The sequence below is a fragment of the Fringilla coelebs genome, assembly GCF_963513975.1.
Source record: "Fringilla coelebs genome assembly, chromosome: 23".
NCBI lineage: Eukaryota > Metazoa > Chordata > Aves > Passeriformes > Fringillidae > Fringilla > Fringilla coelebs.
In genome coordinates, this window is record NC_140049.1 from 6542239 (window position 1) to 6568598 (window position 26360).

Consider the following 26360-nt stretch of genomic DNA (forward strand, 5'->3'; position numbering starts at 1 on the left):
TGCCCAAATCTCCTGAATTTCAGCAGAAAGGAGGTGTCCAAGCCCCTTCAGGGAGGCTGTTACTGGTGGTTACTGGAGCTGATTCCTGTGTGGGTCTGTGCCCTCCCTTCAACTGCTGTTCCTGCCTTTGCCTGTCCCCTTTCCAGGGTTAATTCAGATCTCCAGAAAACCAGGGAGCTCATCTGGAAAGCACACAATAGTCAAACACAAATGGCAGCAGGTTGTTTAGGTAGGCAGGCTCAGTGCCCTACCTACCACCTCCCAAATCCCACATCCCTGCTCAGCATTTCCAGCCTTGCTGTCACTGCGATATTCACAGAGCACTGAGTCAAGCAGTCGGGGCAGGCAGCAGGTGGGCTGGGACCAGGCTAGATTTCCATTTGTCTGTCACACACAAGTGGACACTTACTTCATCCCAAAGCAATGACTGCAGGCAGGGGCTCCAGCCCTGAGCTGGGACACGGCCCCACTTCCACTCCCAAAGACCCCCAGGAAAGGGCCTGTCTAGGTGTCACCCTGGGAAAATAATTTTAAGTATTGCTTTAAAGTATCCTTGTCTGGTCCAGAAAAGTCAACCAGGTAATAAAGAGACATCAAGAGGAGCATCTCTGAGGTGCTGAGGGGCACTTCTTGCCTGGTGGACATACCTTGGTAGGCACCGCCTAACCTACAGGTTCTAACAGCCACTGGCTCCAGAGTTGTCCCTGTCACTGGGTGCAGCCCAGCTCACCCCAGCAGCACTCAGCAGCACCAGTTTGATTCACTCACTCTCCAGTAACCCTTTTTTCAGGGAAAAAGTTCTTCAGCCCTGACACAAGCTGCGCAGGTGGAGTCCTCAGCCCTGGAAGGGTTCAAAAGCCATGTGGACGTGGCAGCTGTCATGGGTCAGTGGTGGCCTTGGCAGTGCTGGGTTAAGGGTTGGACTCAATGACCTCAAGGGTCTTTTCCAACCTAACTGATTGTCTAATTCCATGATCAGTCAGGGTTCACTCACCTCCAGGTCCCCCAACACCAGCTCATGGAGCAGCAGGGTGGGTGCCCAGCCCTGCACTTCCCCTGCTGGGATCGGGAGCTGCCAGGTGCAGACAGGGGATGCAAACACCCAGAACCAGCTTTTGGGCTGCTATTTTGGGGCTGTAATGGGATCATTCTCCTTCAAGATGGATGAGGTAGAAAAACAGGAAAACCCATGCAGAGATGTCCTGATTTTGCCCTGTGACTTGGCTGGGAGCTGAGCCAGGGAGCTCCGTGTTCCCTCCAGCCTGTGACAGCACTGCAGTGGAAAAACCATCACAGAGAGGCATCAGCTGCTGCCCACAGCCAAAAAGGTTCCCCAGGGCCACCTGTGGGGCCACCACAATTACAGTCACCGTAGGAGGGGACAGCACAGCCTGAGCAGGAGCTGCAGGGCAGTGACCTGCAGCAGCTGCACCCAGGGCCTGAGCGTGCCGGGCCAGCAGGAACCCTCACGCACCTTGGCACCACCGCTGTCACCTGCAGTGCTCCCAGGAGCAATGCCAGTCCTGGGCCACTGCTCTGCCTGGGGTGGGTTTTTTCCAGTCCTGCCCTACTTCTGGGGCTGCCAGCAGGAGCTCACCTAGGAGAGAGAGCCTGCAGGGACAGGGCTGTGTCAGCCCTGGTCTCTTCAGTCTCTGCAGAGTCACCTCTACCAAGGCTTGGGGACAGCAGCTGGAGATGCCAATAAGGCTCTGTCACCACCTGTCCAGGGTGGCCCTGCCCTGTGTCAGGGAGAAACTGCAATTAGCAGCTCAGGTTTTCCTTCTTCATTAAAGCTGGGAGCTCAGAAAGGCCTGAATTGTTCCAAAGCCCCTTTGCTGGTTTATTCTGAGCATTTGCACCCAGGGACCAGAGCCACACCAGCTGCTTCTCTCCCCTGAGCAAGGAGCTGGGAGGCTCTGCAGGAGAAGGCAGAGGGAACAGCTCAGCCCCAGGCTCCACCAGCACCGAGGGTGAGTTTCAGTATGGATTAGGACCAGCAGGGAGCTCAGGTTTTGGTCTGCACAGGGACAGGCACCACTTCTCAGGGCCTGCTTTGCTCCGCTCCTCGCCTGCCGTCCCAGGCAGGACCAGGCACTGCTACTCCCCAGGAGAGTGTCCAGCCCTGCCCCAAGGACTTTGAGAGACTGAAACCCCTGCCAAGGTGCACAGTGACATTGGCCAGAAACAGCCCAGGGTCAGACACTCATTTGACCTTCAGCATCCCCATCATCAGGTCCCTGTTCCTCCATCAAGGACTTAAGGCCACCTTGAGTGTCTTCAAGGCCATTGCTCCTACCTAGTCTCTCCTGTAGGACCAGCACTGGTGTTTCCACTTCCCCTCCCAGCTTTTCCCATATTTCCTCACATCCAACACCTCCTTTCCTGGCCTTACATTCTTTCACTGGCATCCTCACCTTCCCTGTGCTCTCCCCATCCCCATCCCCTCCTCCCCCTGCTCCCTTCAACCCACTCCTGGTCCCTGCAGGACTCTGCCAAGCTCCATCCTGGAGCATCCCTGTTCAGCTGAGAGCAGGTGGGATGAGCAGGATGTGCTGCAGCCAGACCTGCCCCAACCCTGGGGACACTGGTGCTGCTGGGACCAGCCATGTTTCAGATGGGGCACTGGTATCCCAAGGAAGTCCTTGAGGCCAGTGTGGTCATGGCCACAAGGGCTGCCTGCACCTTGCCTTGTCCAAGGTGTTTGGGAAGGGCTGTCCCTTCCCAGGATTCTTGGAAGGAAATGGGATCTGCTCCCTTGTTGGGACAGCATGTCCTGGCCCATCCCACAACCCTCTCTGACCCAAAGACCTTTATTTGAGAACTTCCCTACTGTTTCCCCCTCCCGGGAAGTTTGCTGGGTTGGAGGGCCTATGAGAGGGTTTGGAGTGTCCCCAAATCCCAGTGACTTCTACCAGGTCCCAGTAAACTGGGAATGCACACCAGTTTGGGCTGTCCAACAGGGCCCAGCTGCATCCTCTCCCTACTGCCACCAGGGAGCATCGTGGGGACATTCAATCCAGCTGTCCCTGTGCTGGGTGCCACCAAAATCTCCAGACAGTGAAATCCTCCCAGCCAAGCTTTGTAAACGCCTGGTCCTTAGAGCCCCTGGTATACCCAGAGCCAGCTGTGGCCCAGCCCTGGTCCAGATGCAGGGGCTTGCACCCAGAAGCTGCTCCCTGCCCTGTTCAGCACAACGTGACAGCCCCGTGCCATCCCTGGGGGAAGCATTTCCCCAAAACACCTCCAGAGCATCTGGGCCAAGACATGGTGCTCAGAGAACAATGTGGGGTTGATCTGTTGATCCAATAACCTGCAAAGAAACAGCCATGGAAGATGCTCCAGTCTCATCCTCCTTGTCCATGAGCAAGTCAGTGCCAAAAGGACACTTGGATATTTGCAGAGAAAGGCCAAAATCTTCAGCTGGACATGACCAAGGACAGTGAGACCCAGGGATGAGGCTGGAGGTGGCTTTGGCTCTTACCCAGCTCCTGGGGGTTTGGAGGTGGCAGAGATCCCAAGGAATTCAGAGACAAGAGGAAGAGATGGGGGGGTCTTCTGCCTCCCAAGTGCTGACTCTTAAGAAGGAGGAGAAATTCTCAGTCACATAAAATCTGAGAGCAGCCCAGGGAGAAGGGCTTGGGGTGTTGGTGCTCAACATGCCCCAGCCATGTGCACTGGGTCTCAGAAACCCCCAAGCCCTGGGCTGATCCCCCAGTGTGGGCAGCAGGGGAAGGGGAATTCTGAGCCCCACTCAGGTGAGACTCCACCTGCAGAGCTGCCTCCAGGCCTGGGCTTCCAGCACAGGAAGGACCTGGAGCTGCTGGAGCAAGTCCAGAGGAGGCCATGGAGATGCTCCAAGGCCTGGAGCTCCTCTGCTCTGGAGCCAGGCTGGCAGAGCTGGGGTAGTTCCCCTGGAGAAGAGATGGCTCTGGGAAGAACCCTAGAGCTCCATCCAGGGCCTAAAGGGGCTCCAGGAGAGCTGGAGAGGGACCTGGGACAAGGCATGGAGGGACAGGACAAGGGCAATGGCTTTCTACTGCCAGAGGGCAGGGATGGATGGGGTACTGAGAAGGAATAGGGATTCCACCTGTGAGGGTGGTGAGGCCCTTGCCCAGGTTACCCAGAGAAGCTGTGGCTGTTCCATCCCTGGAAGTGTCCAAGGCCAGGCTGGATGGGGCTTGCAGCAGCCTGGGCAGTGGAAGGTGTCCCTGCCCATGGCAGGGGGTGGGAATGGGATGAGCTTTGGGGTCCCTTCCAACGCAAACAGTCTGGGATTCCGTGGCACAGGGAGCTGGATGCAGGGACCCAGCCCTTGCTCTGTGACACAGCGGACATGCCAAGGGAGCCCATCCTTTCTGCAGGCTGGAAATGCCCCAGGATCCCACTGGGCAGTGGTGGCTGGAGGCATCATTCCTGCCCAGCACCTGTAAAGCCCCTGGGATCTCTTGGGGTGCTCTAACGTTGCAGGAATGCCAAACGACGTGCAGCGCTGTCACCCGCCCCTGCTGGCACTGAAGGTGAGAAGCTGATTTATTTTCACAACCTGCAAAGCCCTGGGGAGGTGGACATGGCCAGGCTCAGCACCAGGGCTGGCCCTTTTCTGTCCCTGGCACTGTGACTTCAAATTAAAGCGTTGGGACTCTCAAAAAGTTCACATCTTCCTGCAAGCCAGGACATGACCTAGTCCCATCCCACCATCTGCACAAGGAAAAACAACTTTGCTGATCCCTTTTTTAGTGCTGCTTGTGACCGTGGTTTGCTCTTCTTGTGGGGTGCAGGAGAAGCTGTGCTGTCCTTTTGCACCCCAGCACGGCAACCAGGAGGGACGGGGGGGACAGGAGGGAGCTGCCAGGACCAGTTATCTGATCCCAGCAACTCCAGTGTAAACTTAGCATGGCCTTTTGGAAAATACTTGCTGTGGCAAAACACGCAGTAAATCACTGCTCTGAGTGCCAACAATACTTTGAGATTAGCAAATCTTAAAGCTCACTTTAGGGTCGTGGGTTGGAGCCCTGCCAGTGTAACTGGGGGGGTCTTCCTCACCTCACACCCTCCATCTCCCAGGGATTGCACCAAGCTGCAAATCCTTGCTTTTTGAAGAAGATGGGATAAAGTCCAGGGTCAGCAGTGGATGTGGGGTCCTGCAACCCACTCCTGTGGATTCTCACCCTTTGCTCCCAAGGAGTAGGACTGACCTTCTCATTTCTTTGCCTTTTCCTTTCCAGACTACCTTGGAAAATCCCCAATTTCTTCTCTTATTTTATCAAACAAAGCCAGCTCCCACCAGTTGCCCCAACCCTTTCCAGCATCATCCTGTGACCTCCAGCCCCACCACCCTCCTCCTCCCTCCCCAGCGTCCCAGAGCCCCCAGCACCCCAGCACTGGGGTTTCCACAGTGATTTAAGGTAAGAATGCTCAGGATTTAAAAGCCATCCAGGAGGTGGGACCCTGCTGCTTCCAGACATGCCACAAATTGTCCAATCTCAGCTGCGGGCTCATTCAGCCTGTGAGACAAAAAGAAGGGAGAAGCCCTTGGAACTGAGCAGGAAAAGGGGCATCAAGTACCTGGGAGTCCCAACCAGGTGCATTCCAATGGAAATTCACCACAGGCTCTGCATCCTGCAGGAGATTGACCCCTGAAACACCTTCCCAAGGACAAAATATCCTGGAGATGGCATTTTAAGCCAGGATAAATCACTGGGTCATCACAGGAGTTCCTAGGGAAATCCCAGGCTACACCTGAGAGTTCTGTGGCTCGATCCTTTCCAGGACATTTTGTAGTTTGGATGCAGTTACCTATGTTGAGAATGCCATGGAGGAAACCACTTCAATCCAGAGCAGCATTCCATCAAAGTTCTGGAGGAATGTGGGACTGAAACCCAATTGCTGATGTTCTTCCATCCATGCTGTTTGAGTGAACACCCTGATTTATTTCAGGTTTAGAGCTCCTGTCACTGAGTTCTCAAAAATATTTGTGCTGGCTACAGGTCATTCCTGTTCGTATCAGGGAGAGCAGAAAAAGTTGCTTGTCAGAAGGACATTGTGAGCGTAGCTGACCTCCCATTCCTTGTGGAAATATTACAGAATAAAAAGCTTCCAAGGTCAAGTGCAACAGGAACACAGGCTGATATTAAAAATAATGTTCCTGCTTATTGGCATTGTGGGACAGCTCCCACCTGTGATGCTGTATGGAGCTGTCCTCAGAGTGCAGGGAAAATAATTCAGCAAAAGCAGCACAGAGCTGTGCCAGGGCAGGGTCAGGCTGTGTATCAGGGAAAGGTTCTTCCCCAGAGGGTGCTGGCACTGCCCAGGTTCCCCAGGGAATGGGCACAGCCCCGAGGCTGCCAGAGCTCCAGGAGGGTTTGGACAGCACTGCCAGGGATGCCCAGGGTGGGATTGTTGGGGTGTCTGTGCAGGGCAGGGGTTGGACTGGATGATCCCTGACAGTGCCTCCCAACTCAAGGGTTCCTGTTATCTGTGGTTGCCCAAGTACCAACAGCAATATCAGCCCAGCTGGAAGCCTGTAAACTGAGATGTCCCCTGGCCAGAAAACAGCCTTGGAGCACTTGCCCTGCCCTGTATTTGCAGAGGGGCTGCAGCCCAGCATGAACCTTCCCTGCCCACCCAGCACTGCACAAGCCCGTCTGCCCGTCACCACATCCATGAAATCCCAAAGGTGGATTGAAATATTTGGGGTTAAAACCATGAGGTGCAAGGAAAAGTGGCCAGATTATCTTTGTTTTCCAGTGCCTGGGAGCTACGGAGCCTCAACTGCAACCACCATGGAAAAATTGGGCCCAAATCTTTTTCCATGTAAAACCAGGCCATTTTTGGGTATGTGACTTTGACATGGGATCTCTGCACCCCAGAAATTGGAACATGGAGGGCTTTGGGCAGATAAGGGATGTGCCTTACTAAGAAATTGTGATTTTGATGTACCATGAGGGCTGACATCTCTTTTCCTTGCCCAGTCTGGGTCTGCTTTGGTCCTGGTCGTGGCTCAAAGTGTCCCAGCTGACCCCCAACAGGTTCCACTGCACCCACAGGGAAGAGGAGGTGGCAGAGGCTGTTCCATGGCTCCCTGTTTTGGGGCACTGGAAGGGACCATGGAGCACAGAACAGGGCAGAGAGAGCTAAGCATCAGTGGCAGGAACAGTGCAAACAAGAGTGTGCTGAACCCACAAATCCTTAGCCTGAGCACAAACGTCCCGGGAGCCAGAAAACCAGGGGGGAAAGTTTCTCCAGTGAAGGTCCCCTCTCCCGGAGAGATTTCTTTGCTCTAATGCCGCCATCCAGTGGGAGAAACTCCCTGACATGGGAAAGGCTGGAAAAGAGGGCGTTGGGTTCCCCACCATCCTCGGGCTGCCCTCGGTGTCCTCCCTGCCAGGGATGCGGCGGCTGCACTCCACCCTCCGTTTCTGAGCCCCGATCCCAGCCTGGGCGCGAAGTGGAAACAGCTCAGACGGCAACGGAGCCCCTCCGGCACCCCCGAGGGGATGGGGAAGGAGGGAAGATGCCCCGGGGTCAGGCGAGGGCTGCAAGCCCAGGGAAGGAGGAGGAAGCTTAGGTGCAAGCAGGGTCCCAGCGATGAGAGGCCACCGCGGTCCCGGGCACCCTCCCAACGCTCCCCTCCCGCTCCCGCGGGATATTTGCGGTCTGAGCACACCGTGCCGGCAGAAAGCCGAATTCCAGCGCGTATTCAGCAGCATCGGGACTTCAAGGAGGGAAAAGCAGCCAAACACAAAACTCCCGGGGGTTGATCAGGGAAGCGAAATGACTTTGGCAGCGGCCACTGAGCAGCGCGACGGCGAGCGGGGGAAGCGCGGTAGCCAGCGGCGCCCAGGATCCCACAATGCGACCGTTTGTTGTCCCCATGGGCGGCCGGATTCCCGCAGAAAGAAGCTTTCAGTGGGAATATTGAAAAGTTCAACCTCCCAGCAACGCAAGGTTTGCTGGATTGTGCAATGGCACAAAGGGACAGACAGTGTTTCCTCAGGAGCGAGAGGTTCTGCGGCTGGAGCCCGGCGCTTTTACTCCCGCACAGAAGCCGCCTGAGCGGAATCGCGGCGTTATCGAGGCGGGATCACAGTCAGAGACATGCCTTCAAGAGAGAAAGCAGGAAAAAAAAAAAATCTGGTTGTAGGTGTAAAATGAAAGCATTTCGGGAGTTTTCTTCTGGCTGGAAGGAGCAGCTGCTTTCCTAAGGTGGCGCCAGTTTCCAGGAAGCAGGAGTATTTCTCCAAAATCGAGGGGAAAGCCCCTAACTTTTTCTTTTCCCTTTGTGCCAAGAGGAAATTTGTCCTGGGAACAAGTCCTTTGCACAAACAAACACACTGTCCTCTCCTCCGAGAAGCACAAATGCTTTACCACCCACTCAAAATTAGACAGAGAAATGACTCCTGGACCAGAAATTCCCTGATAAGCCCAACGAGGAGGCAGCATCCTGGTTGAATCAGAGGCACGTGTCCCGGTGGGGATGAATTTTGGAAGCATCCACCACCTCTGCAAGCTGGCGAAGGCCATTCCTGGCGGCTGCAAACCCATCCTCAAGCTCCAGCCCACACTCAGGAAAGGGAGAGGAAGGGGGGATGTTGCAAAATAAAAGAGATGAGGACATTTGGTGTAGAGAATCTGCTCTACAGCTGCAAACAGCTTCACGCTGGCACTGGGGCTGAGAACTGTGCACAGCTCATCACACCTGGAGTCTGATAACCCATAGCTGTGCCCAAGGTCCCTCTGTATGTTTAATTAGGATCATAGAAGATATTCATTACTTCAATTTTTGGATCAGAGAATTGTTTGGTTTGGAATGGATCTTAGTTACTGCATAAGCACTACCCAAAAACAGCAGAGGAAATACTGGTGGACAGGCTGAGAATGGGAAAGGGGGATTTTTCTTTTAAAGATATCATTGTTTTTTAAGGACTTTCCCTGTTGGTGTGTGCAGAGCAGTGAAACCACCCAGCAAAGCCGAGCAGCTCCACAGTGTTCCAGCATGCCCAAGACAGGGAAACCCCCGGATCGCAGCACCAGGACACTGCTCTTCCTTCCTGCAGCGAAGGCGGATGGCAACCGGGCTCCAGCCCCAGACCTGGACAAAGCACATCTCAGTACCTCAGGGCAGGAGGATAAATCTCTGACCGGTGAGGAAACAGCAGCCCGAGGTAAAGCACACCCCAGCCGGCGTGCCTGAGGGGTCAGGACAAGCTCACAGCCCAGGGCAGGGGAATAAAGCACGGTGGAGTGACGGGAGTGGGTGATGAGCTGACTGCAGAGCAAGAGACACCTAAACATCTGTACCCTGGAGACACATCTGAGACACATCTGTACCCTAGAGGGGACAGGTCAGTGCCATCTCCGACCCCGCAGAGGCTGCGCTGGGCACCGGTCCTGGCACTGGTGGGGTCCCAGGGAAAAAAGGGCTTGGAGGAGGCCGTGAGGCTGGAGCAGGGTTTGGGCAATGCTGTAGCACTGGGGAATGAGTGTTCTGTCCCCTGTGATGCAGGGCAAACCTTGTTCCAGGTGTCCATGCCCCGATTCCCACCCTGTGCCCCAGCCTAGGCTGGCTCCCCACTAGGATGCCCAGCCCCGTTTGAGGGGATGCTCAACTCCCTTTGTGTCCGGTGCTCCGGGTGCCCCCATGCCCGATCCTCCTGGCTGTCCCATGTCTGGCTCCGCCTGGCATCCTTACAACTCGGGATGTTTCCAGCTCCCCCATTCCCGCTGCTTCCACGACCATCGTGCCCGCTCAGACCCAGATCCCAGTGCTTCCTGTACCCCCGTGCCCAGTGCTCCTGCTCTTCTGCAACCAGGTCTTCCCCCCTGCCCCATTCCCGAGGCTCCCAGGATCCCCACATCCAGGTTCCTCCCAGGACCTCCGCGCCGGGTGCTCGCGACTCCTTCTCCCCAAGGACTCCCATTCGCAGTTCTTCCCTTACCCGCATGTCCTGTACTCCCCGATCCCCCATCCCCAGTTCCTCCTGGCATCCTCGGCTCCCTGCTCCCCTCATTCCCGATGCTCCCCCATGCCCGTTTCTCCAGTTTCCCGGGCTACCCCGTGCCCCAGTGCCCCTCTCCCCGGACGAGTCTCCCGTGCCCGGCCGGTGCCAGGTGTTGCCCGGTTCCCCGCTCCTCCTCCTCTCCGCCCCATGCCGTCCCTCCTCCCCCGGGAAAGCGAAAGCGCGGCGGGCGGAAGCCGAGCCCTCCCCGCCGCGCCGGGCCGGGCCGGGGCCGCACCGGAACCGTGCCGGGGCCGCACCGGGACCGCGCCGGGGCCACCATGGCTTCCATCGGCAACTTCTTGCGACGGAGCCTGCGGCGCGCCGGCCGCAGAGGTGAGGGGCGGGAAGGGTCCGGGAGGTGCCGGTGTCGGTGCCGGTGTCGGTGCCGGTGTCGGTGCCGGTGTCGGTGCCGGTGTCGGTGTCAGTTTCGGTGTTAGGACAGGTCCATCCCCGGTGCCGCGGCTGCCGGAGCCGACGGCTGCCGGCGGAGCGGGGACGGTCCCGGGCAGCGCAGCCCGACCGCGCCGGGTGAACGGCGGCAGCGGCTCGGTCCCTCCAGCCCTGCCCGTTCGCACCCCCGCCCCACGGAGCCCAGCTCGCACCGGCCGCCCCGGGACTCACCGCATCTCTTGCTCCGTTGTCGGGGTTCAGCCCATCCCGAGAGCTGCACCCCATCTCCCGGGAGCCCACCCCTTCCCAGCTGAGCCCACCCCAGCCGCAGGGGCGGCCCCACGGATCTTCTGTCTCCGCACATCCCCGCTGAACGAGGCATCGCAGAGCGTGCCGTGGCACCTGGGACAGCCGTGAGGGTGCCCGTGGGGGGACCCACGAGGGAGACGGTGTCCCTCAGGACAGCTGGGTGTTGCAGAGCCTTGAGAAGGCGCTGCAGAAATTGGTCCTTTGGGATTTGTGATCTTTTCTGAGATATCGAAAGAATCATCAGAGTTTTCTGGCTGCCGTATCTCAAGGCAGAACAAAGCAGGTTGAAGCAATCTATGGACTGGGGGGGCTTACTGCGCTTCCCTCCCCGTCTGTTTTGTGCTGGCTCTGCTCCGCAAGAGCTCGGTGTTGCCCGAGGTTTGATAAAGCCAAAGCCGTTTCCTCTCCGCTGGGGCAGGTGGGCAGCCGGGCGGCACGGGAAGCTGAGCTCCCCCGCAAACCAGGTCGGAAAACCTTGGCACGCCAGAGGTCGGGAGTTTTCTGGGAGGAAAGAAACCGGTTGTGCCGCAGGCAGAGCGGGGCTGAGCGCAGCCCTGGTCGATAAGAAAAGCCTCCGGCAGCCTTTGCCCTCTCCGTGCCCGGCGGATGGAAGGGTGAAGATCCACGTCACCGGTAGCCACTTTCCATCCGGGAGTTGCGAGAGCACCCCTGGCCGCCCGCCTCCTTCGTTCCTCACAGGGGATGCTCCCACCCACTGCTGGGGGGCTGGGGGTGCTCCCGAATTTCCTGACACGAGCTGTGGATGGGAGAGTCATTGGCTCTTGTGACCCTGGCTTATGTCCCCGGGAGACGAGGCGCTGTGAGCCCTGCCAGTCTGGGACAGCGCTGGGATGGCGCCACATTCAGCCTGCCTGACAGTTCACTCCGTACATCCCTGGAGCTCCTCTTCCAGCCCAGGGATGGGAGTTGTGGTCTTTGAGGGATTTAGGCTCTGCCAGTGAGAGCTTTGCAGCCAGACCTGGCACTGCTGGGGGATTCACATTTCCACGTGGGAGAGGCAGAGCTGTAGCCTGGCAAGGCCAGGCTCTCCAGAGCAGCAGGTTTGGCTTGTTTGCTTGTAAACCCCATGGACAAAATGCAAATGCAGTCCTTGCTGAAGAGCAGATCTGTTGTTCTCTGAAATGCAGAATGGGACTGGATAGGCAAGATTTAACTGCACTTTCATCTTGCCCGTGATGGGAAAACAGCCAATGCCAGTGTCTATTGTGGATGGGGGACACCAGCAGCCCCCCTGTGACCCAGCCTTATTTCCTGGGGTCTGCCCAACCACAACCCCCTGCCTGGGTCAGAGGTGGGAGCAGACCAAAGCCATTGCTGGAACATCCCAAGGAAGAGCAGGAGAAGCTATGCACGTCTTGTGAATCTTTTTCCTGGCCTGGAGCACCTCATTGTGCAGGTCCAGGATGATCCCCAATGAGGATAAACCAGAGGTATCCTCAGCCAGGTCTCATCCTTCACCTGCTGCAAAGGGTCCCCTTTGGGATGAATTTCACCTTGCCAAAGAGGAAGGACGTTGTATGTGGATGTGGGGCAGCCCTAGGGTGCACAAAGGGATGGCTTTGAGCATCCCCCCACCCCAAGATGGGACAGGAATTTCTGGTCCCTGGGAAGGAACATCCTATGATGAAACCATGAGTGTCACCTCCTCCTATGAGCCTTCTGTTCCCATCAGCTCCCAGTGGCCTGGAACAAAGGCTGGAGAGGTGTTTCCAGACTAAAGGAGGCAGCTCTGGAACTGGAGGGACATGTGGGCAGGGTGTCCACCAGCACTGCTTTTGGAGGAGGATGCCATACATGGAGAAGGATAATGAGAATAGCTGATCACAGCTATGCCTTGCCCTAACCAGCTGTGGCACAACTAGAGGAGCTCAGGGACAAACTCTGGGGTCTGGGGACAAACTACAAGAGCCAGTAATCTCCTCCAGCCACATATTTATTTTCTTTGCTGTTCCTAAAAGAGCAGCTTAACTTTTCTGCTCCAGCTCCCCACCATAATCAGAGATGGGGCAGTTTCTGTATCAAGAACGAGGGAACAAGGTGTAAAGGGAGGCAGAAGAGGCCTCTAGCAGAGGGGAGAGCTGTGGCCTGGCCTGGCCTGGCTGCAGTCTCTGTCCAGCATTTAACTCCTCTCCTTTCCAGCCCTCGGATCTCACTGTCCAACTGTGGTCATCCCAGAGCCCTTGGAGATGCTGGATGGGGCTCTTTTCCCTCCTGTTCCTGGTTGTTCAGGGTGTGACTGCTGGTGCTTCCCAGCTGCCCTCCCCAACCAGCCAAACAAGAACTGGGGTGTAATCTCCAGGAACTGCTTTGCTTTGGTTTAGGGAAAACCCTTGAGTAGCTCATTTGCAATCAGCAGTTCCCAGGACACCTGGCAGGGAGAGGCTGGGATTCATCTGACTGGAGCTTTAGGAGGTGCTCAAACAAGATCTGGGCCAGTTTGTTGCTGTTTACTTCTCCTAAGAGAATAAAATTAACTGCTATAACACATTCCCACACCTCCCTGCAGATGTTTCATGCAGAGCCCATCTGCTCTCCTCATTCCATGTGTCTGCTTTGCTCTTGGCATCCTTCTGCCCTCACTGGGCTGGGGCAAAGGAAGGCTGGAGGTGTCAGGATTTTCCCTAAGATACTCATAAAAGCCATTTCTCTTTCCTTTTCATGTCCCCATTTTGGGGGGCCAAAAGTCCTGGGCACCAGGACCTGGTTCCCTTCAGCCAGTTCACGTGTAACTCTGCAACTCCTCCCTTGCCCTCAGACCTTTCATTGCACTCTGATCAGATTTTTTTGGGATCTTTTTGGCTTCAGAAGGAAAAGATGGGGCCTCTGCTGCAGAAAACACCCCCCCACAGGTACCACAGGGGAAGCAGGGGGAGCGGAGCTCAGCCTTCTACTCTGCTGGACAGTTCTTCTTTGAGTACCTGGTGGTGGTGTCGCTGAAGAAGATGCCAGATGGACGTTATGAACCCAAGATAACCTACCAATTCCCAAAGGTATTTAGTCTTGTGTTTCTGATAAGATTAGTTTTCCACATTTAGAGGAGAAAGGGATGTTCTTCCTTCCCCATCTTTAAAGCTATGGAAGGAGAAAGATGCCCCATACTCTTGAGTCACAGTCCCAGACCCCAGGGCTTTGCCTGCCCTGGGTTGGGGTTGCTGGGACCATCTGTCCTTCCCCATGATCCCAGCCCAGGGCCACAAACCCCAGGAGGAAACTCCAGGGGCTCTCCCTGGCCTCCTGTCCCAAAAAGGGAGACCTCAGCGGGGAAACCACATCCCAGGGAGGTGGCACAGGAAGAGATCACATTTGCAGAGGGTCCCTCTGCTTTGCTTTACTGTCCATGGGGTGAAAGTCAAAATTTGGATTTTTGGGAGGGGCTTGTCCAGACATGTGCAGGCCCCTTCTGCATCATTCAGAGGCAAGGGTCGCTTTGGGACAGACCTCATTCCACTGAATCCCACCCCATTCCTGGTGACAATGGGGACCCTCCATCTCCCTGACTCTTAACATCACTTCCATCCAGCGTGAGAACTTGCTGAAGGGCCAGAAGGAGGAGGAGGAACGTCTCCTTCAAGCCATCCCCCTCTTCTGCTTCCCTGACGGCAACAACTGGGCACCTATGACTGAGTTCACCAGGTACCTGCCCCACGGCAGGGTCTGGGCTGGGGTCCCCACCCCTGCTGGACTCCTGAGGGCTGGAAGGACCAGCTCAGCCCAGCCCAGTCCATCCCAGCTCATCCCAGCCCCACGTTTTCTCTCCTTGCAGTGAAACCTTTTCCTTTGTCCTGACAAACGTGGATGGCAGCAGGAAGATTGGCTACTGCAGGCGGCTGCTGGTGAGCCCTCCCCACACCACACCCATTGGGGCTGTCACTGTCACCCCCTCCCCACACCACACCCATTGGGGGTGTCACTGTCACCCCCTCCCCACACCACACCCATTGGGGGTGTCACTGTCACCCCCTCCCCACACCACACCCATTGGGGGTGTCACTGTCACCCCCTCCCCACACCACACCCATTGGGGGTGTCACTGTCACCCCCTCCCCACGGGGACACATCACCTCCTGCCAGGCCCAGAGTTCAGCTCCTGGGGCTGTGCCTCAGAAAGCCACCAGCCTTGACCGCAGTGATCAGGAGCAGCAAGGGGATACCCAGAGGGGGTTTTTAAAGCTCTCTGCAGATGTTGGATGGAGGAAACAATGAGTGTTCACAAAGCCCGTGGATGAGGCACTTGGGCATACGCTTTAGGGGTGGATATGGTGGTGCTGGGCTACTTTTGGACTTGGAGACCTTGGAGGGTTTTTCCAAACTTAAGAGTTCTGTGATTCCCCACTGGCTTCCACAGCTTCCCTGGCTCCTTTCCCATGTCTGCAGTGCTCAGGATGGCTGCAAATCCCACTTGGGATCAGGATGGGAATGTCAGTGCACCCATCCAGGTACCAAGGAGCTAGGAGCCCTCAGCCCCATCCCCAAAAGCTGCATCTGAGCAGTGGCTGTTTCTCAGCTCATGGGTTTGACCAGCTCAGGGGCTCTGAGATGCAATGGTCTTCCCTGGCTACTGCTTTGAACAAGGACATAAATCCAGGAGGAGATCCCTGTGCCACGGCATGGGCAGCAGCTGAATCCACCCCCCCCTTCATCCTGGTGCACCTTCCCATTTCAGCATCCAGGGATGAGCTCAGGCTGTTGCAACTGGATGTCTGGAGGGCTGAAAAGAGCAAACAGACACAGGATAGTCCAGTTGGAAAGGGAAAAAAAAAGCCAAAGAACTCATCCCAATGGCTCCTGTTGTAGCAGGAGGCAGGGTTAACCCCAAGGATGGTGAGGCAGGGTGTCTTTGTGAATGTGTGCCTGGGTGGGAGGAGAGTTTGCATATATGCCAAAGGACTTTGCCCCAAAATAATGAAGCTTTGGCACCTTCTCTGGGCACCCTCTGCTTTTCCAGCATCAGCTGCATCATTTTCCTTGGCCCTAGCTTTGAAAATCTCCCAGTGAGTGACTGGGAATATGAGGGGAGCAAGTGAGGATCCCTTTGGAGAGTGTGGAGCTGGTGCAGGGGGCTGGGAGATGCTCAGATCCTTTTCCCACACTCTTCCAGCCATCCGGGCGTGGTGTCCGACTCCCCGAGGTTTTCTGCATCATCAGCTGCCTGGGCTGTTTTGGGCTCTTCTCCAAGGTAGGGACATGGTGGCTCTGGCCCAGAGGCGGCCCTGGCAACTGCTCCCTTTGCTGCTGGGGATTCCCAGCTCACATCTTTCTCACCCAGATCCTGGACGAGGTGGAGAAGAGGCGCCAGATCTCCATGGCAGTGATCTACCCCTTCATGCAGGGCCTCCGGGAATCGCCCTTCCCTGCTCCGGGGAAAACTGTCACCATCAAAAGCTTCATCCCCGAGTCGGGCACAGAGGTTGGTGGGGCACTGGGGACACCTCCTGGTCTACATCTGAGAGCATCCTCCACCCCTGCAGCACCCAGGGATGCTGACCATAGCAGGGCAGGGTGGGTCAGGCTGCCAGGGGCCTCATTGCTTGGGAAGATGGGTGTCATCTCTCTCCTGATCCAGGAGGAGAGCAGTGAGGATGAGGATGGAGCCCATCCCCAGGGGATGCTGCTCCATCTTTGCAATCTCTGCAGCTCCCCCAGCCTGCAGCTGGAACTGCTGCACAAAACCCTCTCTGTACACTGTTGGAACTTGCCCTGATGCCAGAGCGGGATGTTGTGCCAGGGGCTGGAAGTAGGATGTTGTTCCAGGGGCTGGGAGGGGCCTCTTGTGCCAGGGGCTGGGAGCTGCTCCTGAGCCAGCGCCTGCTCCTCGGGCAGGCTGGGGAGCACAGGGGTGCAAGGGCTGTCGTGGGCTGCAAATTCCTTCCCAAAAGAGGTGGTCAGGCACTGGCACCGCTGCCCCGTGCAGTGGTGGAAACACACGCGAATGTGGCACTTAGGGAGGGGGGTTAGTGGTGAACATGGAGTTCCTGATCTTAGAGGGCTCTTCCAGCCCTGATGATTCCATGATTGCATCATTATACTCTTCTCCATACCACTGTACTCAACTCCCAGTCTTGATTCCTGCCTGGTTTAGCCCCCCAGGCAGGTGCAGGTGTGTGACAAGCCCAGTCTTCTCATGCAGAGAAAAGATCTGATCCAGGCATGGATGAGATGATCTCATTGCGCCCACACACAGCCCAGAATTGCACCGGCAGAGCTTTTTAATTTGCTTTTTCTTTCTCTTGTGGCGAAGCCAAGCTGGAAAAATAGTAAGGTCCACTCTGGCACTGGGCAAAATATCCTCAATGCTGAGCATCCCATGGATGTGCCAGGGAGGGCCTGGAAGCAGGATCCCTGCTCCCTAGAGCAATTTAGCAGCTGGTGATCTAAGCGATTTCGTAATCCAGGGAGCTTGTGCAAGACTTTGCAGGTTGCTCAATGCTCTGTCCCAGGGCCATGGTTGGAAGCACAGCCTGGGCTGCCAGAGGGAGGAGGAATGAGGATGTTCTTCGAAAGAGCTGCACTCTGGGGCTCTGGGCAAGGGCCTGGAGCAAGGAGATCACTGACACCAGGAAAGGAGGGGAAATAAATTCTGGGCACTCCATGGGCTGAGGTGGGGATGGGGCAGGATTTGTGCTGGAAAGGGGCTGTGGAGCCCAGCCAAGCCTGATGTTGCTGGCTGGGAAGACGCTGCTTTGGTGGAAAAGCATGTGGAGAAGGGGATTTTCTTCCTGAAGGATGGGGAGAAGAGCCAGGACTGTGTCATGAGCTGCACAGTCCTGTTAACCCTTCAGTGCTCACCATGTCTGGCTTCCATGGGGATTGATGGAATGGGGAGACTCGTGGGCAAATGCAACTGAGTAGCCAGCCTGCCTGCAAATATCTGTTATTTCCCTCACTTTTGGGGCACCTTAGCCAGGAATTGCCAGGCTGACCCTGCCAGAAAGACTTTAGAGGAAGGTTTTGTGGCATTTGTAGGAGTCATGCCCTCCCCACTCCTCCCTTTCCTGGCAGCTCACAGATGACTCTCAGACACTGAGATGGGACATGTCCCTGCTACCCCCTGCCAGGGACTTGAGAGCACTGGAGAAAAGAGGCATTTGGGTTAAAAATCCAGTGCCCAAATAAAGAGCCCCACAGTGCTCATCACTGATGGCTTCCCTGAGCTCTCAGTGCTGCACAGGCTGAATCTCCTGGCAGGATGAAATGGAGTTTGTCCCTTCTACGTGGACACGATGCAGATGCTGCAATGCTGGGTCATTAATTGCTTCCAAATCACCTTCTCAGGAAGCCAGGGCAGGACGGGGGGAGTGTTGCCCCTCCTAAGCTGGGGTTCCATGGCTCTTCCTTGGCAGCTCATCGAGCTCACACGGCCTGTGGATGCCCACCTGGAGCACGTGGAGTTCCAGGCTCTGCTCCAGCGCCTCAGCCCTCACCTCATCCTGCACATCTTCGCCTCTGCCATGTTGGAGCGACGGCTTATTTTCCTGGCTGAGGAGCTGAGGTGAGTCCTGATCATTTGATTATAAAAGTGCTCATAAAAAATGCCCTTGAAGTGGCACAGGACACGGCAGAGCTCGAGGTGGGGTGTTCCCTCCTCCCTGCCGTGGTGTCACTGCTGGCTGCCTGTCCCGCAGTGTCCTGTCCCAGTGCATCCACGCCGTGGCTGCTCTCCTGTACCCCTTCACCTGGGCTCACACCTACATCCCCGTGGTCCCTGAGTGCCTGCTGGACACTGTGTGCTGCCCCACACCCTTCATGGTCGGCATCCAGATGCGGCACCTGGAGCGGGTGCTGGAGCAGCCAATGGAGGAGGTATTTCATCTGGGGGGAGGGCATCTGGGTGGAACCATCAGTTAATCCGTGTCCCCACGTTTGGCTTGGCCCTGGGGTTCTGATTGTGCCCTTTTCCCATCCAGGGAGGCTGGGAATTAGGGTGTCCTGTTGGCACCTGGGGTGTTAACTCCACATTCCCCTGGGAGCTGCCCTGCCCCTGTGCTCCAGGAGCTGCTCTTGGGGTCATCCCAGTCTTGAAGCAGAGGAAAGCTGTGTGGGGACAAGCCACCAAACCTGCAGCAAAAATTGTCCTTGTGGAAAATGCCCTGGTCCCCTTGCCCAGGTCCCTCCTGCAGAGAGGGGCTGATCCCTCTCCTGCCACCCTCACGGGCTGGTGACACACCAGTCCCATCCCAAAATGGGTGGGAGGATGCCCAGGTGCCTGCTCACTCCCTTCTCTCTTTCAGGCTCTGATAGTTGATCTCTGTGAAGGGAAGATCATCCGGGCGGTAGGTCCTCCCTGTGTGGGTGTGAGGCTGGGGGTGGCCTGGATAACCCCAGGAAGGACCTTTTCTCCTTTGTGTCAGCTACCTGGCAGCTTCCACATTTTTAAATGGCTTCAAACTGCTAGAGGGCAGGGTTAGAAGGGATTTTGGGAAGGAATTCTTCCCTGTGAAGGTGGTGAAGCCCTGGCCCAGAAGCTGTGGCTGCCCCTAGTTCCCTGAAAGTGTCCAAGCCTAAGCTGGCTAGAGTTTGGAGCAATGTGGTCTAGTGGAAAATGTCCCTGCCCATGGCAGAGGGTGGAATGGGATGAGCTTTAAGGTCCCTTCTAACGCAAACCCATCTGGGATTTTGTGGTTCTATGATTTTGGGGGCAGAGCCATCTTCAGTGGCCCCCTCCCAGGGGGAACATCCCATGTGGGGATGTCTACAGCCACTGCTCCTGGCTTTTGAGCCAGAACAGCAGGGTCCGTGCACTGGATATCCCACACCCACATGTCTCAGGACATTGTGATGATGATTAATTAATGAGCTTTGAAAGCCCCACTGATGGCCTGCACTGTCCCATGGCCTCCTGAGCTGGATTCTCTCAGTGTTTCACGGACCATTGTCTTCCAGGTGGGGGATGAGGAGGAGATCCTGCCTGGAAAGCTGCAGAACGAGATGCTGATATCTCTGAACAGGCACAACAACAACAACAACGTGCACAGTAAGGATGTCTGTGATGGTAAAAGAGCCCTGATCTGCCCTCTCCATGGCTAGAGACTTCAGCCAAGGGATTTTCCTAAAGTCACCTGGTCTGGGATGTTTCTCTCCCTATTTGCAGGGGTAATCCCTTGGGTTTTCCTCTATCCTTTGAAACACGAGAGCAGAAACAGATAATTCTGCTGGAAAAATGGATTTTTGCTAATATTTAGAACATTAAGATGCTGCCACCCTGGAAAGCCAGGGTTCCCTCAGCAAAATTAGTCTGAATCTTGATTAGTGGCAGAGGAAGGCTCTAAGCAAGTAATTCCTTGGGATGCAGGCGCAGACCAGGTTGATGTAAGCCCATGCTGTCTGTTCAGAGGTCCCATCCCCACCTCATGCTCCGTGTCCCCTCAGGCTCAGAGCAGGTCAACGCCCTGGTGTCAGAGGCCTTCGTGCAGTTCTTTGTGCGCCTGGTGGGGCACTACGGCTCCCACATCAAGTGGGGCAGGAGCGGCTCCGGCAGCTTCCAGGAGCGAGCCTTCTGCAAGGCCATTGCCTCCAGGAGCTGCCGCCGGCTCGTGAAGAAGTTTGTGAAGACAAACATGTTTTCCCTATTTATCGAGGAAGCGGAGAAGAGCAGGATCCCCCAGGAAGGTAATGGTCCCATTGCTCATCCCTGCCCGGCCGGGTGGGCTCTGTGGAGCCCGGGGCTGGTTGGTTTAGGGGCAGACATCCTCGTTCCTGGTGAGCGGTGGGATGCAGCCCGAGCTAAGGGTGCTCAGGGCACTGAGCAGATCCTGTTTGCTCTCAATGGCCTCATTTCTCCATATCTGTCTAGCAAAAAAAAAAAAATCCTCATTTGTGACTCCCCATCCCTGGAAGTGTCTAAGGCCACTTTGGATGGGGCTTGGAGCAAACTGGTTGGTCTGTCTGCCCAGGGCAGACTTTGGAACTGGCTTAGCTTTAAGGTCCCTTCCAACTCAAACCAGCGTGGGGTGCTGGACTATATGATTCATTTTAGATCTTGTCACTCGCCTGGAGCTGGGGCTGGCTCACTGGGAGCTCTGTGTTGAGGCAAACAAACGGCAGCAGCACAAACATTTGGCATCAGCAACTGCCAGGAGCCTGACTCAGCTCAGCCCTTAACTCTGTGGCAGCAGGACTGGTCCTTCCCCCTTCCTGGGGATTTACCAGGCACAGGGCAGAGCTGAGCCTCCTCCCAGCCTGCCACACAGACAAATGAGCAGTGGAGGTGGAGAAAACCACCCAAAAACTGTATTTCTGGATGGAGGCATCCTGGGCTGGGATCTGCCACCCCACCCGGGGGACTCCTGCTGGCACGGCCTCAGGTGCTGCTTCTCTGCACTTTTATGTGAGACCTTATAGGGCAAACCTGGGGAGAAAGAGAGAGATGGCACAGTCCCTGTTTTCTTATTGTATTCCCAGGCTACATCACCATTCTGGTGTTTTGCTGGGCCTGCTGCTTTCTCCCTTCCTTGCTGGTGGGAAACACAAAACTGAACAGGAGCGAACACATGGGTTAAAACCTCTGGCTAACCCAGCATAATAAAGCCTATTTTGGGTGAGAGGGATGGGTGGCATTGCAACCACACCCATTTCATAGACTTTTAGAATCCCAAAACTCCAAGAAATTGGGTTGGAGGGACCTTTAAAGGGCATCTCATTCTACCCCTTCCACTAGCCCAGGTTGCTCCAAGCCCCATCCAACCTGCCTTGGACACGTCATTTCCACATTTCCCCCAGGTCCTCTGTGGGTGCAGGTGTCCATACCCAGGATGGTTTGGGACACAAACACTTCCCAGCATTCAGGCTGGACAGCCCTGTGTCCCCCATTCCAAACACCAGCACCTCACCCGTGACCTTTTTTCCTCCACAGCATATTTCCAGCGGAAAATAATAGAGTACCATGAACAGAAGAAGCACAGAAGGGACTCCTGAAGTCCAGCGTGGGAGCAGGGGAGCAGGACTGGGATTGACACATCCCTGCCAGCAGCATCATACTGGACTCTCTTCCTGCACCTGGGACTCCTGAGCTGCCTGGGCAGCACTGAGCACCCTTTCTTTCTCAGGGCATCATTGCACTGGAAAACTCTTTGCACAGAACCAGCGCCAGGCTGGGATTTCCCTCCCGCTCGTGGTTGCTCCAGGGACAGACTGTGACTCCCAGTGCTTGGCCCTGTACAGTTCTTGTGCCCCCAACGCCTCACACGGAGGGAGGGCAGGCAGGGCTGGCTGCAGGACAGCAGGGGTTTAGAGTAATTATTAGAAGGGAGAAAAAAAAAAGGGATGAGTAGGAAATAGTCTTACTTCTCATTAAAACAAACCAGGGGTTTGCAAATAAGGAACATCCCATTGCACAGTTCCTGAGGTTTTGTTATTAACAACTGGTTTATATTGTTTAATTTATATTGTTTTATTAAACCATTGTTGAACACCAGCAGGAGCAGGTGGTAGGGGGGGGTCGGGGGTGGTGGTTTCCTCTCTCACAGCTGCTGCATCACTGGTGCTCCGTAGAGCCAAGTTTGGCTTTCCAAGGAAACAAAAATACTCATTTCCAGCAGGTTATTTATTTGTGCTGGAGCAAACTGTGAAGGCCACATGGCTGTGGGGTGTCAAGGGGAAACAGCTGATCAACAGCTTCAGGGAGGGAAGAAGGATTTGTTCCATCCCAGAGTAAAACATGTCACCATCCTCCTTGGGTCTGATTTTGGTGCCAACTTCTCTTAAAACCTTGCAATTCCACTCTGAAATGTGAGGCCAGCAACAGATTAAAGCTAAATGACAGTTCTTCTTTCTGAACACACTCACCCAGGAAGTAAATATTGCAGCAGGGAGGGTGAGCTGAGGCTGCAGTCTGACTGGTCCCATCCACAGAAACCCAACTCAGGCACTTCTCCCAGCAAATGGGAGTGGGGCAGAGCTGGGAATGAAGCCAGAGCTTCCTTCTTCTCCTCTCTGTAATGTTACAGCCAGACTGTCACAACACTTGGTACCCACCAGGCATCAAAATACCAAAAATATCCTGGAATAATGGAATCTCAGACTCTTTTGGGATGGAAGGGATGTTCATGATCAGCCAGTTCCACCCCCTGCCATGAACACACCTTCCTCACCTTCCACTGTCCCAGGCTGCTCCCAGCCCCATCCAGCCTGGCCTTGGACACTTCCAGGGATCCAGGGGCAGCCACAGCTGCTCTGGGCACCCTGTGCCAGGGCCTGCCCACCCTCACAGGGAACAATTTCTCCCCAATATCCCATCTAACCCTGCCCTCTGCCAATGGGAATCCATTCCCCCTTGTCCTGTCACACCAGGCCCTTGTCCACAGTCTGTCTCCATCTTTCTTGTGGTTCCTTCAGGTGCTGAAAACACACAATTAGGTCACGTCCAAGGTTCTCTTCTCCAAACTGAACAACACCAATTCTCAGCCTCTCCTCACAGCAGAGCTGCTTCATCCCTCTGACCACCTTGATGCCTCCTCCCCTGGCTCCAAATCAGTTTAACACAACTTCTGCAGTGCTACTGCAAACCCCAGCAGGGGATTTAACACAAGAACTGAAATCCACCAGGCTGCCAGTTGGCTCTTACTCTCAGAGCTGGGCAACATCCACCCAAACAGAGAGATAAAGGATATCTATTTTGAACCTTTTGTCCAGTCAGGCACAAATGTGACAGAAACACAGCTGGGCATAGGGCACAAACAGCAGTGAAAATCTCCAGCCCTGCTGAAAGAAAATCGTCAATTTGTTGTTCAGCCTCCACAAATGTTTGGAGGGGGAACAGGAATTATTTGTTAGGAAACAAGGGGATTTTCCTGGGGATGTCTTCTCTGGCTCCACAAGTTCCCCCTCATGGGTAGAGAGAGCACAGGGTTAACTACAAGAAATTAAAGGTTAGTGGTATTTTTCTGTGCGGCTTTTATCATATTTATTTTTCTAAGTTCAACTGACAGCAGAAAATGGTGTGGAAAATCAAGGGCACATATCACAAACAATCTCTTTGAAAAAGGCCACTTGCCTCACTCTTCTCCTGCTTGTTCATTATGTTGTGAGGAGATGCCAAACCTGTTGGTTGTGAAGCCAAACACCATCTCATTGAGAAATTGAGAAGTGGTCATCATTTTGGGAGTAGCTCTTTTGGAAACAATTACAAATCACCCAAGGGACTAGACTGTGTGATTGCTTAATTTCTTCTGGAGAAAAAACTAACAGAAAGTTATTTATTCCTCAACTGCTGAAAACAGATAAACAAAAATGCATCCTTAAATCAAATATATAAATTTTCAAATGCAGTCAGTGCTCCAGCTGCTAGGATAGGGTGAACTTCAGCTTCAGAAGGGCAGGAGCTGCCTTAGAATCATCAAGTCCCGGAATGGTTTGAGTTGGAAGGGATGTTAATGATCACCCAGTCCCACCCCCTGCCATGGCAGGGACACCTTCCACCATCCCAGGTTGCTCCAAGCCCTGTCCAACCTGACCTTGGACGCTTCCAGGGATCCAGGGGCAGCCACAGCTTTTCTGCTACCTGTGCTGGGACTCACCACCCTCACAGAGAGGAGTTTCTTCCTAACATGCCATCTAACAATCTCCTATTTTAGTTTAAACCCATTTCTCCTTGTTGTATCACTGTTTCCTTGTGTAAAAAAATCACTCTCCTTTTTTTATAAGTATTTGTTGAGTTCTGGCTTTAATATCCTCCCTTAAATGCCCAAAGGGTGGACAGGCTGTTTGCTGGGGACACCCTGGGAAGGCTCAGTTAGGGCTGCTGGGAGCCGGGACACTGGGGCTGGGTCACATTGCAGCACATCAGCATAAGCCAGAGTGTATTTTTAAATCCTTCTTCCTGCTTGAGATTTGCCCAACACTTGATCCAAGCCTACAACAGTAAATAAAACAGTGCCAAGAAATGTTTCCCTGAATTGGAAAGAGCTCATTTATTCTGCTAAATTGTTAACATAGTTCCCAGCAGAGCACTGGCCAACTCGCACCATCTAAACAACTTGGGGCCCGGCCGGCAGGCTGCTCAGCCCCCGCTGCTGATTTGGGACTCAATCCCTGCTATGCAGCTGCTCTGGGGAAGATAATTTCATGCTCTGGCATGTGTCACCCTCTGCCAGTGGCCTCGGTGCCAGCAAACAGTCCTGAGAGTGTTCACCCTGCTGGAGGCAGCACAGGGGTGATAGCCAGTGCTTCCCACTGCTCCAGGGCAGGAACAGCCCCTGTTCCCACCCTGCTTCCAGCCCACCAGGCCATAACCTCTGAACTGCTGTAGTCCTCACCCTCTGGAAATTATTAAACTCCTCTGCAGCTCCATTCCATGCTCACAGCTAGGTCACAGCAGCGCTGGAGGTACCGGGGCAAGCTGGGTAGGATGGGAGGAAGAAAATAGTGCTTTGAAACAAAGCTGATGGTTTGATGACACGGAAAGAGGCCCTGAGGTGTCGTGACCTGCCCCTTTCCTGTGTTAAACCCCTTATCAGAGCAAGGGAACTCCTTCAGCAGTTCTTAAGGAGCCAACACAACACCCAGTGGAAACTTCCAGCTTCTCTTTACAAACTGAGGAAAACCTGCAGAGCAGAACTGTATTGTTTTAGCAGGGCGTGTTCTCATTCTCAGGTGCTGCTGCTGCAGAAGTTCTCCCTCCTGAGTGTCTTCTCAACAGAACAGAAAGTGAAAGGGTCCCATCATGGGATCAGGCTGAGCCCGTAAATCCCCTGTCCCCATTCTCAGCCCCACAAGCACATCTGAGGTGACCCATGGACACAAACAAGGCAGGTGGAAAGGTCGTTTATTCCATTATGTGCCACCAAACCCAGAGCCATAGCAGCACTTTAGAGGGCTTGGATTGCTAGCAGTGACTGTTCACTGCTCACACTGAAACTGTATCAGCAGAAAAAAGGAATTTTTTCTTGGCTGGAGGCATCCAAACTTCCAGGGAGTGAAAAGCTCAGAAAAAGGTGTCCTACTGCATTTCCTGAACAGCAACAGGCTTTAGCTTTGCACATGGAAGTCTGGTCCTGCACAGCCTTTTAAAGGCTTTAGTTCTTCTCCAGTCTCAAGTATTAGTAACAAATTATTTGGAGTGGCCTAATCTTAAACCCCTGAGGACTGAGAGCAGCAATCTCCTTGTTTACATGGGAAAGTGGGCACAGAGGTGTTTGGGTAAAGGTTGCATTTGATAAACCACCAGACTGATTCTGATTCAGGGAAACCACTCACACTCCAGGGAGGGACTTTCCAAGCAACAGTTCTGCACCCACTTTATGCTGATGAAAGGAAACACGTGATTTGTAAAGGGCATGTTCAAACCCTTCCACTCTCTTCCCTTGCAGACTTACCTGCTGCCCTTGAAGGACAGTAGCAGGGGCTACATTGTCCAGATCAACTCTTTCCCCAGCTCATTGCTGTTAAAACTCAATGAGCTCCCTGAATTCCACTTATATCTAAAAATGTCATTCTAGAGCTGTCACCTCATGCATGGAGATGCTCCTGGCACCAAGGTACTTGGAGCAGAGCTCCAGGACACTTGGCAGCTGCCCCTGGTGTGTCAGGATGCAGGAGTCAAATCCCCTCTCTGGCTCCAGCCTGGCAGGGACCCTGACAGGACCCCCAGCACAGGGCCAGGTCCCCAAAGAACCCTCAGCTGCTCTTGCCATAAAACTGCTGCTC

The 26360-nt window shown here is 54.8% G+C and overlaps 2 protein-coding genes across 3 annotated transcripts in view; one reads left to right on the forward strand and one right to left on the reverse strand.

Moving 5' to 3' along the window:
* The window catches only part of MYBPH (myosin binding protein H), a 25297-nt gene extending 14363 nt beyond the window's left edge, over window positions 1-10934 (reverse strand). Inside the window, exon 1 of one of the 2 annotated variants that reach the window (XM_084220762.1) lies at window positions 10623-10934. The gene's annotated coding sequence lies outside the window, so the exon portion shown is untranslated. The remainder of the gene's footprint in view (window positions 1-10622) is intronic. The other variant, XM_084220763.1, reaches the window with a different exon arrangement.
* DENND2D (DENN domain containing 2D) lies at window positions 10182-24518 on the forward strand. Its single transcript, XM_084220764.1, has 12 exons — window positions 10182-10334; window positions 13527-13711; window positions 14242-14354; window positions 14485-14554; window positions 15820-15897; window positions 15988-16128; window positions 18062-18210; window positions 18344-18521; window positions 18950-18991; window positions 19602-19692; window positions 20088-20327; window positions 21571-24518. Exons 1-12 carry the CDS (start codon window positions 10280-10282, stop codon window positions 21630-21632), a joined length of 1404 nt encoding a protein of 467 aa, XP_084076890.1. The 5' UTR covers window positions 10182-10279; the 3' UTR covers window positions 21633-24518.
* The last annotated feature ends 1842 nt before the right edge of the window (window positions 24519-26360 follow it).